The sequence below is a fragment of the Heptranchias perlo genome, chromosome 21, assembly GCF_035084215.1.
Source record: "Heptranchias perlo isolate sHepPer1 chromosome 21, sHepPer1.hap1, whole genome shotgun sequence".
Classification (NCBI taxonomy): domain Eukaryota; kingdom Metazoa; phylum Chordata; class Chondrichthyes; order Hexanchiformes; family Hexanchidae; genus Heptranchias; species Heptranchias perlo.
Genome location: NC_090345.1, coordinates 4,989,420 through 5,005,499, shown reverse-complemented (window position 1 = coordinate 5,005,499; position 16,080 = coordinate 4,989,420). Strand labels below are relative to the sequence as shown.

The 16,080-nt window shown below is 47.7% G+C and overlaps 1 protein-coding gene across 3 annotated transcripts in view; it reads left to right on the top strand.

Moving 5' to 3' along the window:
- cutc (cutC copper transporter homolog (E. coli)) overlaps nt 1-15,814 on the top strand; it is a 31,579-nt gene extending 15,765 nt beyond the window's left edge. For 2 of the 3 annotated variants that reach the window (XM_068002007.1, XM_068002008.1), the window contains exons 5-9: nt 5,388-5,423; nt 5,967-6,100; nt 7,224-7,251; nt 9,526-9,631; nt 9,801-15,814. In XM_068002007.1, the coding sequence (XP_067858108.1) occupies nt 5,388-5,423; nt 5,967-6,100; nt 7,224-7,251; nt 9,526-9,631; nt 9,801-9,912 (416 nt within the window). In that variant the 3' untranslated portion in view covers nt 9,913-15,814. Of the gene's footprint in view, nt 1-5,387; nt 5,424-5,966; nt 6,101-7,223; nt 9,295-9,525; nt 9,632-9,800 lie in introns of those variants that run through there. The other variant, XM_068002009.1, reaches the window with a different exon arrangement.
- The last annotated feature ends 266 nt before the right edge of the window (nt 15,815-16,080 follow it).

Sequence of the window (16,080 nt, the reverse complement as noted above, 5' to 3'; positions counted from 1 at the left end):
CCAGCCGAGCCTAATCATCTCCTCATAGCTGATATTAACATGTGCGCACTTTCCAGCGGGGGGGGGGGGCACTAGATTGTGGTCAGGAGCAAGGGACCCTGACTGATGTTTCTCCTCCCTATCGATGGGCACCCGACTGCCACCCTGGCTGAGATCAACCAATCCAGCATGGACTAGGCCTGGAATCTTGGACACTGCTCTATATGGTTTGATTGTCGGGCCTTCATTGTACGATCTATGGGTTCACTACAAGCTTCTGTTGTGGTGCCCTGGCTGGATCTGATTCAGCTTCAAGTTTCCGCCCTACCAGTGGTTAAGATGAATCCAGCGCTGAGACCAAGCTGCTCGACTTTTTCCCCTCCCTCTAGTTTCCCAATTGCTGCTGCCTCTTCCACTCTTATACAATCTTACAGCACAGAAGGAGGCCATTCAGTCCAGCCTGCCTGTGCCGGCCCTTTGAAAGAGCTATCCAATTAGTCCCATTCTCCGACTCTTTCCCCATAGCCCTGCAAATTTTTCCCCTTCCGAGTATTTATCCAATTCCCTTTTGAAAGTTACGATTGAATCTACTTCCTCCGCCCTTTCAGGCAGCGCATTCCAGATCATAACAACTCGCTGTGTAAATAAATTTCTTCTCATCTCCCCTCTGGTTCTTTTGCCAATTACCTTAAATCTGTGTCCTCTGGTTACCGACCCTCCTGCCAGTGAAAACAGTTTCTCCTTATTTACTCTACCTTTGGTCTCCTAATTGCTGCTGCTTAATCAGTCCCAGTCAGCAGTCCGATACTGAGAACATTCAGTAACAGTTGGTCACTGAATTATACAGTCTTCTGATTAAGATCAAGGACTGAAGAGAGTGGGTTAGCAGCATGGAAAGCAGCAGTTGGGAACCTGTAGATGAGAGATGGCTTTTTGGAGGCATCGTTTCCAGCCACCCTCTTGACACTTGGTTCGAGAAGGGGCCTGGTACAGAGCTGATCAGACTTGCAGCACCTCATCTACAACCAAACCGTAGACTATTCATTTGTGGAAACAAATGGTGACAGTCTAGTTCAGAAAACTCACTGAATATATTAAAGGGACAGTAAATATTATCATTCATATTAATATATATATTACTTTTATTAATATAAATTATGAAGGGTTTTTTTTTTAAATTCGTTCACGGGATGTGGGCGTCGCTGGCGAGGCCAGCATTTATTGCCCATCCCTAATTGCCCTCGAGAAGGTGGTGGTGAGCCGCCTTCTTGAACCGCTGCAGTCCGTGTGGTGACGGTTCTCCCACAGTGCTGTTAGGAAGGGAGTTCCAGGATTTTGACCCAGCGACAATGAAGGAACGGCGATATATTTCCAAGTTGGGATGGTGTGTGACTTGGAGGGGAACGTGCAGGTGGTGTTGTTCCCATGCACCTGCTGCTCTTGTCCTTCTAGGTGGTAGAGGTCGCGGGTTTGGGAGGTGCTGTCGAAGAAGCCTTGGCGAGTTGCTGCAGTGCATCCTGTGGATGGTGCACACTGCAGCCACAGTGCGCCGGTGGTGAAGGGAGTGAATGTTTAGGGTGGTGGATGGGGTGCCAATCAAGCGGGCTGCTTTATCTTGGATGGTGTCGAGCTTCTTGAGTGTTGTTGGAGCTGCACTCATCCAGGCAAGTGGAGAGTATTCCATCACACTCCTGACTTGTGCCTTGTAGATGGTGGAAAGGCTTTGGGGAGTCAGGAGGTGAGTCACTCGCCGCAGAATACCCAGCCTCTGACCTGCTCTCGTAGCCACAGTATTTATATGGCTGGTCCAGTTCAGTTTCTGGTCAATGGTGACCCCCAGGATGTTGATGGTGGGGGATTCGGCGATGGTAATGCCGTTGAATGTCAAGGGGAGGTGGTTAGACTCTCTTGTTGGAGATGGTCATTGCCTGGCACTTGTCTGGCGCGAATGTTACTTGCCACTTATCAGCCCAAGCCTGGATGTGTCCAGGCCTTGCTGCATGCGGACACGGACTGCTTCATTATTTGAGGGGTTGCGAATGGAACTGAACACTATGCAATCATCAGCGAACATCCCCATTTCTGACCTTATGATGGAGGGAAGGTCATTGATGAAGCAGCTGAAGATGGTTGGGCCTAGGACACTGCCCTGAGGAACTCCTGCAGCAATGCCCTGGGGCTGAGATGATTGGCCTCCAACAACCACTACCATCTTCCTTTGTGCTAGGTATGACTCCAGCCACTGGAGAGTTTTCCCCCTGATTCCCATGGACTTCAATTTTACTAGGGCTCCTTGGTGCCACACTCGGTCAAATGCTGCCTTGATGTCAAGGGCAGTCACTCTCACCTCACCTCTGGAATTCAGCTCTTTTGTCCATGTTTGGACCAAGGCTGTAATGAGGTCTGGAGCCGAGTGGTCCTGGCGGAACCCAAACTGAGCACCGGTGAGCAGGTTATTGGTGAGTAAGTGCCGCTTGATAGCACTGTCGACGACACCTTCCATCACTTTGCTGATGATTGAGAGTAGACTGATGGGGCGGTAATTGGCCGGATTGGATTTGTCCTGCTTTTTGTGGACAGGACATACCTGGGCAATTTTCCACATTGTCGGGTAGATGCCAGTGTTGTAGCTGTACTGGAACAGCTTGGCTAGAGGCGCAGCTAGTTCTGGAGCACAAGTCTTCAGCACTACAGCTGGGATGTTGTCGGGGCCCATAGCCTTTGCTGTATCCAGTGCACTCAGCCGTTTCTTGATATCACGTGGAGTGAATCGAATTGGCCGAAGACTGGCTTCCGTGATGGTGGGGATATCGGGAGGAAGCTGAGATGGATCATCCACTCGGCACTTCTGGCTGAAGATGGTTGCAAACGCTTCAGCCTTGTCTTTTGCACTCACGTGCTGGACTCCGCCATCATTGAGAATGGGGATGTTTGCAGAGCCTCCTCCTCCCGTTAGTTGTTTAATTGTCCACCACCATTCACGACTGGATGTGGCAGGACTGCAGAGCTTTGATCTGATCCGTTGGTTGTGGAATCGCTTAGCTCTGTCTATAGCATGTTGCTTCCGCTGTTTAGCATGCATGTAGTCCTGAGTTGTAGCTTCACCAGGTTGGTACCTCATTTTTAGGTATGCCTGGTGCTGCTCCTGGCATGCTCTTCTACACTCCTCATTGAACCAGGGTTGATCCCCTGGCTTGTTGGTAATGGTAGAGTGAGGAATATGCCGGGCCATGAGGTTACAGATTGTGCTGGAATACAATTCTGCTGCTGCTGATGGCCCACAGCGCCTCATGGATGCCCAATTTTGAGCTGCTCGATCCGTTCTGAATCTATCCCATTTAGCACGGTGGTAGTGCCACACAACACGTTGGATGGTGTCCTCAGTGCGAAGATGGGACTTCATCTCCACGAGGACTGTGCGGTGGTCACTCCTACCAATACTGTCATGGACAGATGCATCTGCGACAGGTAGATTGGTGAGGACGAGTTCAAGTAAGTTTTTCCCTCGTGTTGGTTCGCTCACCACCTGCCGCAGGCCCAGTCTAGCAGCTATGTCCTTCAGGACTCGGCCAGCAGTGGTGCTACCGAGCCACTCTTGGTGATGGACATTGAAGTCCCCCACCCAGAGTACATTTTGTGCCCTTGCTACCCTCAGTGCTTCCTCCAAGTGGTGCTCAACATGGAGGAGGACTGATTCATCAGCTGAGGGAGGACGGTAATCAGCAGGAGGCTTCCTTGCCCATGTTTGACCTGATGCCATGAGATTTCATGGGGTCCAGAGTCAATGTTGAGGACTCCCAGGGCCACTCCCTCCTGACTGTATATCACTGTACCGCCACCTCTGGTGGGTCTGTCCTGCCGGTGGGACAGGACATAACCAGGGATGGTGATGGAAGAGTCTGGGACGTTGGCTGAAAGATATGATTCTGTAAGTATGGCTATTGCTTGACTAGTCTGTGGGACAGCTCTCCCAATTTTGGCACAAGTCCCCAGATGTTAGTAAGGAGGACCTTGCAGGGTCGACTGGGCTTGGTGTTTTGCCGTTGTCGTGTCCGGTGCCTAGTGGTCCGATGCCGGGTGGTCCGTCCGGTTTTATTCTTATTATGACTTTTCGTAGCGAGATTTTACAACTGAGTGGCTTGCTAGGCCATTTCAGAGGGCAATTAAGAATCAACCACATTGCTGTAGGTCTGGAGTCACATATAGGCCAGACCGGGTAAGGACGGCAGGTTTCCTTCCCTAAAGGACATTAGTGAACCAGATGGGGTTTTACGACAATCCGGTAGTTTCATGGCCATCATTACTGATACTAGTATTTTAATTCCAGATTTTTATTTAATTAATTGAATTTAATTAATTAATTGAATTTAAATTCGCCAGCTGCCGTGGCGGGATTTGAACTCATGACTCTGGATTTTAGCCCAGGCCTCTGGATTACTAGCCCAGTAACATAACCACTATGCTACTGTACCCACAGGGTAGACGTAGAGAAGATATTTCCAATTGTGGGGGAGTCCAAAACTAAGGGGTATAAATATAAGATAGTCACTAATAAATCCAATAGGGAATTCAGGAGAAACTTCTTTACCTGGAGACTGGTGAGAATGTGGAACTCACTACCACATGGAGTAGTTGAGGCAAATAGCATAGATGCATTTAAGGGGAAGCTGGATAAACACATGAGGGTGAAAGGAATAGAAGGATATGCTGATAGGGTGAGATGAAGAGGGGTGGGAGGAGCTCGTGTGGAGCATAAACACCTGCACAGACCAGTTGGGCCGAATGGCCTGCTGTAATTTCTATGTAATTCCACGTAAATAAAAATTTTGTTCATGATTTTGATGCCTTTCAATTTCTGTTTCACTAATAATATCAATTAGTGGATGTCCTGTGGTATTACTCACTGGCAGTCTGTGGTCTGGAGCACAGTTGTGATATACAGTTGCTGAGGCCAGCACTCTAAATAGGCACATCCATGTCATTGTAGCTATCTCTCTCCCCAGTTTCTCCCTCGTCTTCCACACACCCCACCCCACCCCCCCCCCAAGGCCTTTCCAAGCTCATCTCGTCCATACGCTCTGCCTCGGCATCCCTTGGTCCCAATTCTCATTAAACCCCTAAATTAGGTGCAAGAAGAGAAGTCAAGTGGAAGAGTTTAATCCAAATGGTAATCGAATTGAGAAATAAGTGAATTGAAACACGGAAGGTGAAGCTAGAAATGAGATAATTAGATTTGTGTCTGGCGAGCGAAGGGAATGATGAGATGATGGCAGGAAACCAACCAAAAAAGGCTTATTGAGCCAAATGGTCTTTTCTAGTTCTTATTCTTGTGAGAAAAGTTGTTTTTTTTCTTTTGAAGTGAGCTGATAACCATTCAGAATGTTTAAACATTTCTTTTTCTGTTGCAGCTGAATCTCGACCTTTGCCGGTGACTTTTCACAGGGGTGAGTACTTCAGAGAATGGAAAGAATGGCTCTTGGGGATAGGATTGGGGGTTATAGGGTTGGCCTGAGGAGATCAAATACTTCAAGGGATACAATGGTTCCTCCCCCCCACGGGCAGGCGAGGGCGGTGGGGGGGGGCAGGGTTAAAATATCAGGATCAAGCAACCCGACCCCATTCCCGCCCCTTTAAATTTTAACGTACAGGAATCAGGCCAGCGACGAGGCCGCCGCAAAAGGCAGGCGGAGGCCTCATTAACATTCCAAGGTCGCGGCCTGATGACATAATTGGCGCTGCAATGTAAATTGAACTGGAAGTGACGGGGGAGGCGGGAGCTGTCGGCTGCCTGGCAGCTGATCCGAGACGTAAGGTAAGTCCCACAGAAAATGAAAGGGGATGGGTCGAGTCCACGATAGTTCACACTATCTGGAGAAGGAGGGCGGGGGTGGGGGTCTTCACGTGCCCAAATTTTAGTTCCCTGATTTCTCTTGTTCCTGTGAGTGAGCCGGGTCTCTGACACCAGCTGCTGCTTTGTGTCCCCGCAGCGTTTGATATGGTGCATGACCCCACGGTGGCCCTGGAGTGCCTCATTTCGTTGGGCTTCGAACGCGTTCTCACCAGCGGATGTGACAGCACGGCTCTCGAGGGACTGCCGACCATCAGGCACCTGGTAGAACAAGTGAGTTTGTGGTTTGTGCGGGGTTCTTCTTTAGAGCAGCACAACTTATTTTTTTGAGCCCTCTAGCGCTGAGAAAATCTTGTTACAGACCAAGAAGCTCATGCGGAGCATAAACACCAGCACAGAGCTGTTGGGCCGAATGGCCTGTTTCTGTGTTGTAAATTCTATGCAATTCTATGCAGTGAAACATGAACTGCAGAGATGCGAGGGATGAGTTTGGCATGAATGCTGTGTGTCCTGCAGCAGCTCTGTGGACTGGACATTGGCATGACAGAGAGCTGTGTGGATTAAACAGTGCGTGAGTTGGGGTGGAGCAGCTGTACTGATTGTTCAATGTACTACAACAATAACAACTTGCAATTATACAGCGCCTTTAATATAGGAAAACATCCCAATCGCCTTAACAGGAGCGTAAATCAGACAAATTTTGACACCCAGCCACAAAAGGAGATATTAGGACAGGTGACCAAAAGCTTGGTCAAAGAGGTAAATTTTAAGGAGCACCTTAAAGGAGGAGAGAGAGGTAGAGAGACGGAGAGGTTTAGGGAGGGAATTCCAGAGCTTAGGGTCTAGGCAGCTGAAGGCGCGGCCGCCAATGGTGAAGCGAAGAAAACCAGGGACGCACAAGAGGCCAGAATTGGAGGAGCGCCGAGATCTTGGAGGGTTATAGGGCTGGAGGAGGTTACAGAGATACAGAGGGGCGAGGCCATGGAGGGATTTGAAAGCACTGATGACTATTTTAAAATCGTGGCATTGCCGGACCGGGAGCCAATGTAGGTCAGTGAGCACAGGGGTGATGGGAGAACGGGACTTGGTGCGAGGTAGGATACGGGCAGCAGAGTTTTGCAGCATGCTAGGGGGATGTGTGCAGTGCTTTTACTTTATTCACCGATCCAACCTAATCTTCATTGTTGACACCGTTTCTGCCTCAACCACTAACCCTGGAAATGAATTCCACAGACTCACAACTCTCTTTGTGAAGAAGTTTCTCCTGCCCTCTGTTCTAAATCTCTTACATTTAATCTTGTGTTGTGTGTATAATAGTAACTAAAGTCCTGCAGTAATCCTCTCCCTTTAGCTACTAATACTGGTTCCTGTTTTTGTTTCCATTTACATTATTCAGGCAAAACGAAGAATTATTGTTGTACCAGGTAACCCACTTTTCTGGTTTTTTTTCAATTATTTTGTGGTTTCAAACACTTTTTATGACTCTGTAGAGTCTGAAGGGTTGTAATAGGGTCAGAGGCTGGGTATTCTGCGGCGAGTGACTCACCTCCTGACTCCCCAAAGCCTTTCCACCATCTACAAGGCACAAGTCAGGATTGTGATGGAATACTCTCCACTTGCCTGGATGAGTGCAGCTCCAACAACACTCAAGAAGCTCGACACCATCCAGGACAAAGCAGCCCGCTTGATTGGCACCCCATCCACCACCCTAAACATTCACTCCCTTCACCACCAGCGCACTGTGGCTGCAGTGTGTACCATCCACAGGATGCACTGCAGAAACTCGCCAAGGCTTCTTCGACAGCACCTCTCAAACCCGTGACCTCTACCACCTAGAAGGACAAGAGCAGCAGCCACATGGGAACAACACCACCTGCACGTTCCCCTCCAAGTCACACACCATCCCGACTTGGAAATATATCGCCGTTCCTTCATCGTCGCTGGGTCAAAATCCTGGAACTCCCTTCCTAACAGCACTGTGGGAGAACTTTCACCACACGGACTGCAGCGGTTCAAGAAGTCGGCTCACCACCACCTTCTCAAGGGCAATTAGGGATGGGCAATAAATGCCGGCCTCGCCAGCGACGCCCACATCCCATGAACGAATAATAAAAAAATAGCGATTGGTATAGAAAAGGATTATGCCAAAAAATGGAGCATCTTTGTCTATGATGTATTATTTTTTGACTTTTTTTCTTCCCATCATGGTACACCCAGGGTTAAAAACCGGGTTCATGCACAGAAGGTGGCCCAGGTTGTTTTGATACGCAATAAGCCCAGACACAAACGTCCTGTCCTGTCTGCGGCAGAGGTCCGAGGGAGGGCCAAGCCGTTCAATTCAAATACAAGCATCTCGTGGGGTTTTGTTAGCAAATAGGTTTGATTGGCAGCTCGGTTTGGATTTAAGAGGCCAATTGTAACACCCCTATCTCCTTCCTGGCTGAGTTCAGCTAGTTCGGCCCAGACTGGAGATGAAACCAGGGACCTTCCCGTTCTGTATAGCTCAGCTATTCACAGAATAAACCCACTGAACCTTCGAGGGAACTTAATGCTGCTTAACTAGAAGTAATAAATACAAGTTTAGACTGGTGCAACCCCCCCCTCAAAAATTGGTTCTCACGTGAAATGAATTGGGTCAGTCTCATTCCAGTTCCTGGTAGGCACGGACCCAAAGCAGATAAACTGCTGATAATTTGGCCCTAGTTGGGACTAAATCACTCAGATGGGGACACAGGATGGTTGTTGTGAGAATCAGAAAAATGTCACACGTGATCTGCAACGGTTGATGCAGTGTGAAAGGAGCTTTAGTTTGTATCTAACCGTGCTACACTTCTGTCCAAGATTTTGGGTTTTATGAGCAACGTAGATGAATGTCATGGGGCCACTTATAAAGTTTAAATCAATGTTCTCTCCTTCCTTCCTCCCTCCCATGTTGTACCTGACCTGGGAGTGCATGATGCTGCCTCTGGGTGGCTGTGGCCATGTCATAGAATGGTTACAGCACAGAAGGAGGCCATTCAGCCCATCGAGCCTGTGCTGGCTCTTTGTAAGAGCAACCCAGTTAGTCCTATTCCCCTGCTCTTTCCCTGTAGCCCTGCAAATTTTTTCCCTTCAAGTATTTATCCAATTCCTTTTTGAAAGCCACGATTGAGTCTGCTTTCACCACCCTTTCAGGCAGCGCATTCCGGATCATAACAACTTGCTGTATAAAAAATTTTTTTTCTCATGTTGCCTTTGGTTCTTTTGCCAATCACCTTAAATCTGTGTCCTCTGGTTCTCGACCTTTCTGCCAATCCTGTTAACCCATCACTCTTGTGGTCCATTGGTTTTGGTTTAAAGAGCAATAAAGGAGCAGAATGTGTGTAATTTGAAGCAGGGACATACTGGTTAAGTTAATCCTACAGTGTTCCACGTAATGTTTTTGCACAGCCCATAAATAAATTTCACAGTCCGAGGAAGAGACATTATTTATTTTGTAGTTGTCTTCATTTCCGTGCTGACGGTGCTGCTGTTCCTCATACACAAGACCAATATCTGGGGACTCGATTATCCACTGATTTCCGTTACCAGCAGGGTCTCCCCTCCAGTATGGAAGATAATAAAAGTTCCCTTGTGTGTCTATGTGCAGGCTGCGTAATCGAAATTATTAACAAAATGTATGCCGTACATCTTTTGTTTCTCTTTTTTTTGTTGTTTAGGGGGCGGAATAACGGAAAGAAACGTGCAGCGGATTCTGGAAGGATCTGCTGCCAGGGAGTTTCACTGCTCGGCCCGATCCCCTCGAGACTCTCTAATGAAATTTAGGTAGGACAAATGGAAAAATTGACTTTGGGAGATGGGGGGAGGGAAAAAAGATCGTCTCCATCATCCCGTTAGAAATGTTTAGCGACTGTATCCGCTTTTTATTGACGAGTCTGGCTTGCTGAGAGCTGAGGTGGGATTATAAGCATGTGCCTTCTCCTGTTGTCATTAGAAACTCCTCTGTCTCCATGGGAGCGTCTCTCACTGTGCCAGAGTACAGCATGAAAGTGGCAGACGTCTGCAGGATACGGGCATTGATCGCGATTGCCAAGAACACTGTGTAAATGCCGAGAATATCCGACTAGGAGAAAAACAGGGACTAAAGTACTGCCGGAAGGAAGATCCTGGATACATGTGAAGCATTTACCTGATCTAATACGGGTCTCATCATTTCAAAATTGTGACTTGTTTTCTACCTGGGCGAGGAACGAACAAGAGGTTTGGATTGAGCACAACTCATTAAAGAGGGAATCTTGTGGCTAAGGAGCCTTTTTACGTCACTTTTGCACATCACAGTAGGACTGGCTCTGTTTTTGCAACTGTGGAACCGGAAGCATTATTTACAGCGTCTGGTCTGTGAAGACGGAGCTTTACACGCGGAGTACTATCTACCATCAGTGACCACAGCTTACATTTATAACAATTGAAAATTGTTGACTAGACGGCCCAGTTCTCTTCTTCCCTACCAATGTTCTCTCCTCCCCTCCTCAATGTTTGACTCCTTGCCAGGGTACAGTTCCGTGGTCACCCCTCTGGTATCTCACTCAAGTGGCTATTCCTCACCTGTGAGCCTAGACAGTGACAGTGAGGGAGGGGTGCGTCGCCACTGAGCTCAGTTCTATCCTCACCAGACACCTACACACTGTACGTCCCAGTTAGGGCCGCTGAATAGTGGTCAGGAATGGGAACCGTGGCCAATTTCCTCTCCCAATAGTCAGCTATAGCACTCCTACTACTGCCCCAGCTAAGATCAGCATGCTCAACGTAGACTAGGGTTCAAAGCTGGGGGCTTTCCTGTCCTGTGACTCAGTTACTCATTGGATAAACTCACTGAGACATCAGGGGAGCATTGTTATCATTGTATCATATCCACTCGAAGCTGGACCCTGGGTAAATTGCTGTGTTTCGCTGATTTTAATTCCGTTTCCCTTGTTATTAAATGTTACTCATTATTATTATTTAAACAAAGATATTCCAAACAAAAGTTGAGAGAAGAGAAGAAACAAACAATAATTCTGAAACATTTGATTTTTTTTGAGGTTGTCGCTATATTAAAAAAAGGGGGTCCTGATTGTGACTCACTTCAAAAGACCTTGTAAGCCTTTCAGGAAGATCTGCGATTACCTGTGCCGGTTCCTGACAGTGCAGGCAGCCCCTCTCTGACTAGCTACTCCACATAGAGCAACGGAGCAGGAGGTACAAAGCTAGGAGGTATCGTAAATTGTGGAGGCCAGCAGACAATCGCAAAAGTATGTGGGTGGATTAAGCGAGTGGGTAAAGTGGTGGCAGATGCTGCTTAACATAAGTGCATGAGGTAATACACTTTGGATGTAAGAATGGCAGGTAGGAGGAATATAGTTTAAGCAGAAGCTCCTGTCGATGAGCAAAGGGATTTAGCAGTCAAGGTATATATATATGTTGTATCTCACAGTGCAAAAACTTGATCAAACGGGCTAATGGGTATAGGGGTTTCATCACAAGTACTACCGTGATACAGAATGGTGGCCAGGTCTGACTGGGAATATTGGGGAATACGTTTAGCCCTTATTGTGTTCAGTTTGGGTGCCCCACTTTAGGAAGGATATACTGGCCTTGGTGAAAGTCCAGCATCGATTCACCTGGGATGAAGCTATGCGACTGGATAAACTTGGGATTGTATTCTCTGGAGATGCGGGTATTAATCTGATTGAGGTGTTTAAACAATGGAGGGAACTGACAAAAGTGAACCGGGAACAACAACTCCCACCAGGAGAGGAATGTAGGATGAGAGAACATAATTCTAAAATTCAAACTAAAGCCAGGTTAAAAACAAATCCAGTAAAATCTTCTTCACACAGAGTCGTAGGATTGTGGGAGCAGACTGACCCAGGAGGCAAATTGGTGCAGAATTAATTACGGTGTTTAATGGATAGAGAGACAGACAATTAATTGGGAAATAAGTAAGTAATGGTATTATGGGATATGGAAAAAAGATGAGGAATTGAGATTAATAAGATAGAGCTGACGTGGCTGACAAAATGGTGGAGCAGGTTTGATGGGCTGAGTGTCCACGAACATAGGAACAGGAATGGGTCAGTCATGATCTTTGCCTGGAACTGCGGGCGTTGCCACAGGTGATCCAGATAGATCGGAGACCTGTAAGGTATGTACCATATATTGACTCTTTAAAGGGTGCCCAGATGGGGCTGTATATTGACCCTCTTTAAAAGGCATCCGATGGTGAAATTCTCTCTATAAACCACAGTGTCCTTTGATGCTTCAGTTGGATTTCCAGTGAGCCTGCTTTTAATTCCCCCACTCCTGTTGGAATGAAACTATAATACAGTGAGAAAAAAAAATCAATTGTTCTGATTCACTTGCCATCTAACTAACTGGTACGGCTCTCACATGCTGCCACTACTGTTACACACCCAAAGAGACTCTCATCCTCCAGTCCAATGTGATCGCATTGTGTGAGAAAAAAGGCTGTGACGACTTGTTTGTTTCTCCCTTACCGCTGCTGTAAGCTGGTTGTATTGAAACACTTTACAGCGGATCCTCTTGTGTAGAACGTGAAGTATTGAGGTCAGCAGTTTGATCCAAGTTAAGGTAGCACCATCCCTCAGTTTAGTTTGTCATCTCTCCTACTCTTTTGAACCTTGGGATTATCCTATACTGTGGGTCTTAGGCCTTCATCTAGTTTATTAGTTTATCCCCACCCCATTCCCCGAGCTCCAGCTCCATTGCTAAAGGCAATGTGTAACTGAGCCATGCAGACCAGGAGGCCCCGGGTGTGTTCCTCTGAATTAGGTGATCTCGAGCAGGTTAGCAGTTGGGGTGCTACAGTTTTCCTCACCACCCCTCAACCAGAGAGAGGGGGGGGATGGGGGAAATCAGCCGGGATTCCCACTGCTCAACCCCCCACCCCCGGCTGGAAAATGCCTGTTGAACGAGGACTAGACTTTGCTCTCTCCTACGATGTCCCTTGAATTTAAAGAGCCTGCCAATATTCATTGTTACGGCTGTGCGGGAGCCTGTGCAGCCGTACCCCATCAGAAGTCGACGGGTTGGAAGGGAGAAAATTGACTGATAATGGGGGTTGTGTTGGGGGGGGGGACAACTCCTAGGCACAGCTTCCAGGTGGAGATGGCCCACTTGTTCAAATTTATGTTTAATGGGAGTATCGGATCCAAATATACGGACTGACTTCACAAACCAGTCGTCAAACAAGGGCATCCAGCGTCTTTGCTCTGGTGAGTTTTATTACTTCATCCTCTGCTAAGGGGATTTTTACATTGGTTCCTACTTGCTTGGGTAAGGGCGAGCCCTATAAAAGGTTTGAATAAAAATTGGGAGAGGATAATTTTGGCTCAAGGTGAAGGAAATTAGTGCTGAGAAGGGGAACATTGCTCCCACTTTTTTCACCCACTGACTGTGTTCCAATGCTCTCCTGGCCGGCCTCCCTCCTTCTACCCTCCGTAATCTTGGGCTCATCCAAAACTCTGCTGCCCGTATCCTAACTCGCACCAAGTCCCGCTCACCCATCATCCCCGTGACCTATGTCGGCAACGCCTCAATTTAAAAATTCTCATTCTTGTTCTCTGTAACCGTCTCCAGCCCCACAATCCTCCGAGATCTCTGAGCTCCTCCGATTCTGCAATCTTGCGCATCCCCGATTTTAATCGCTCCACCATTGGCGGCCGTGCCTTCAGCTGCCTGGGCCCTAAGCTCTGGAATTCCCTCCCTAAATCTCTTCATCTCTCTACCTCTCTCTTCTTTAAGACACTCCTTAAAACCTACCTCACCTGCCCTAATATCTCCTTATGTGGCTCGGTGTCAAATTTTGCCTGATTACGCTCCTGTGAAGTGCCTTGGGATGTTTTATTACATTAAAGGTGCTATATAAATGCAAGTTGTTGTTATTGTTGTCAGCATCCAATGCTCCCAGGTCAGGAGTAGCACGGTTACACACAGAGCAAAGCTCCCTCTACTCTGTCCCACTCTCCGAAGAGCCGCTGTTACTACACTAGCACGAGCCATTTCTATTTTCCACACCAGCTATCCTGATAGTCTCACTCGGAGAAGCTGTCAGTCAGTGCCAAATTGAGGGCAGGTTTGTGCTGAGTGCCCCATGTCCGTCAGGAACTGGCTGAATGCACTCAAAAGCTCATTTCATACAAGACACATGCAGCGAGCAGACAGAGGAGATTTTTCTCTCGCCAGCCTGGCCTAGATTTGAATCCAGGCCCGAGCATTGAAAGGGCAGTATCGGTATGCTAAACCCCCCTGAGCCATCTGATCTTTACCCCCCACCCTTACATAAATAATTAGGTGATGCGATAAGCCTGTGCAGTGAAACTTGATGCCAGTAGTTGCTGAGGGTAATGAAGTTTCATGGGATGTGTTCCTGCCGCTGGGCTGTACTTTAGCTGCCTAGTTTGGACATCCACCAGTTGGTAACTGGGACTGAAATGTATGCCGGCCTAAATTACACCCTGCGAGGATGCTCACTGATGGGTCTTGTTGCAGACCTTGGTCGAGCAGCTCCATGCTGAGGAGCCTCCAGTCATGCAGAAAAACCATCTAAAACTTCAGATGTCTCCTGCAGATGGGTGACGAAGCAACTTTTACACTGAAAGCAATCCCCCCGCTTATGGCATGATCTCTGGCTGTTATATAATTTTCCTCCCTTTGCCCGGGGGCACTGAGCGCAATTGTATTTCCTTATCGCCAAACCTGGCTGAGATCAGCAAATGCAGCGTAGACTGAGGACTGAACCTCAGACATTCGTGATCTGTAAAGCTCGCTCCTCGCTCATGTGACCATTCGTCACGTGTGCACCTAGAGAGTAAATATTGGCGGGGTGTTCAACTGTCGGAGATATCGTAGTCAAGCTTGACCCTACCCATATCTGGCATTCCCATCTATCGGGTACAGGAACCGTCTTATTTAGCCCTCTGCTTAGAAATTTTTTTACCTTTACTGTTTGCCCTAACTGAGATCAGCCAACTCAGCACAGACCAGAGTATCGAACCGGGGACATTTCCTGATCTGTACAGCACAGCCATTGGTGCAGTTACTCATTAAGCCACCAGGGGATCCCAAGCTTGGGTTTTGAAACCCAATGGATTTTAGGAGGAAAGAAAGAATGAACTTGAGTTGGAGATTGTGCTGAATCTCAATTTCAAGGCAGTGAGAACGTAAGGAGGATGAAGTAGGAAAACAAATTTGGATCTTAGGAGGAACAAGAGAGGAAATGTCATATTCACTGCTGCACTAATGGTTTACTAGCCCCACTGCTGAACTAGCTTTGATCTTTTGCAGTAGAGGTTAGGGTTGCCAGCTCTGGTTGGACTTATTCCTGGAGGTTTCATCACATGACCTCCTGCCTCCAACCGCCCCACTCCACACACTCCCTCCATTGGTCACCTCACACGTCCATCCTCGCGGCACCCTGCCTTCCCATGGCCAATTGGGAAACAAACAGACTCTTCGTCACCTGATTGGATGATTCTTGACTCTCGGTCAAACAGCCTTTTTTTATCCCCATCTCCAAAATTTTTATAACTAATAAGTGAAAGTGTTCAAAGAAAATGAAAAAAAAAACAATTTTCTTTAAGTGCCCCGCAGATTTTTCACTCCTGGGTTTTGCTCGCAGCAGTGCCCTAGAGATTAATCTTCAATTCCTGGAGACGCCAGGTCAATCCTGGAGGATTGGCAACCCTAGTAGAGGTGTTCAAACTTTTCATCTTGGGCCATTAGGTCAGGGGCCACATTCGACGAAAGCACTTCCCAAACCTCCAGGTCACACACAAAGGGCAAACCAGCGAGTGAGGAGTATAAGCACGAATAGGACTGAGTTTTCTTGGGGATCGCCAGGGGCTTGGGGGCTGCTCATGGCCCATTGGGCTGCAGTTTGGACACCCCCTGTCTTAAAGTGAAATGCAGGGAACAAGCTGTGAATGTTCAATAAATGTTTCTGAAACACATTTTACTCTTCATTTTCTGGGGGGATTTTCCGTACAGTTTATCTCACTATTTTTGCTTCCACCCTTCTGCCTGCAAGTCTTACACTATTTAGAGTCCGAGATGACAGCCAGGTAACCTGATCCCAGACCTCTGCCCACAGCTGTCAGGAGATATTTGTGAACTGTGTTGAGTAGGTCTTGTTGAGCCATTTAGAATCATAGAATCATACAGCACAGAAGGGGGCCATTCGGCCCATCGTGCCTGTGTCGGCACTTTGAAAGAGC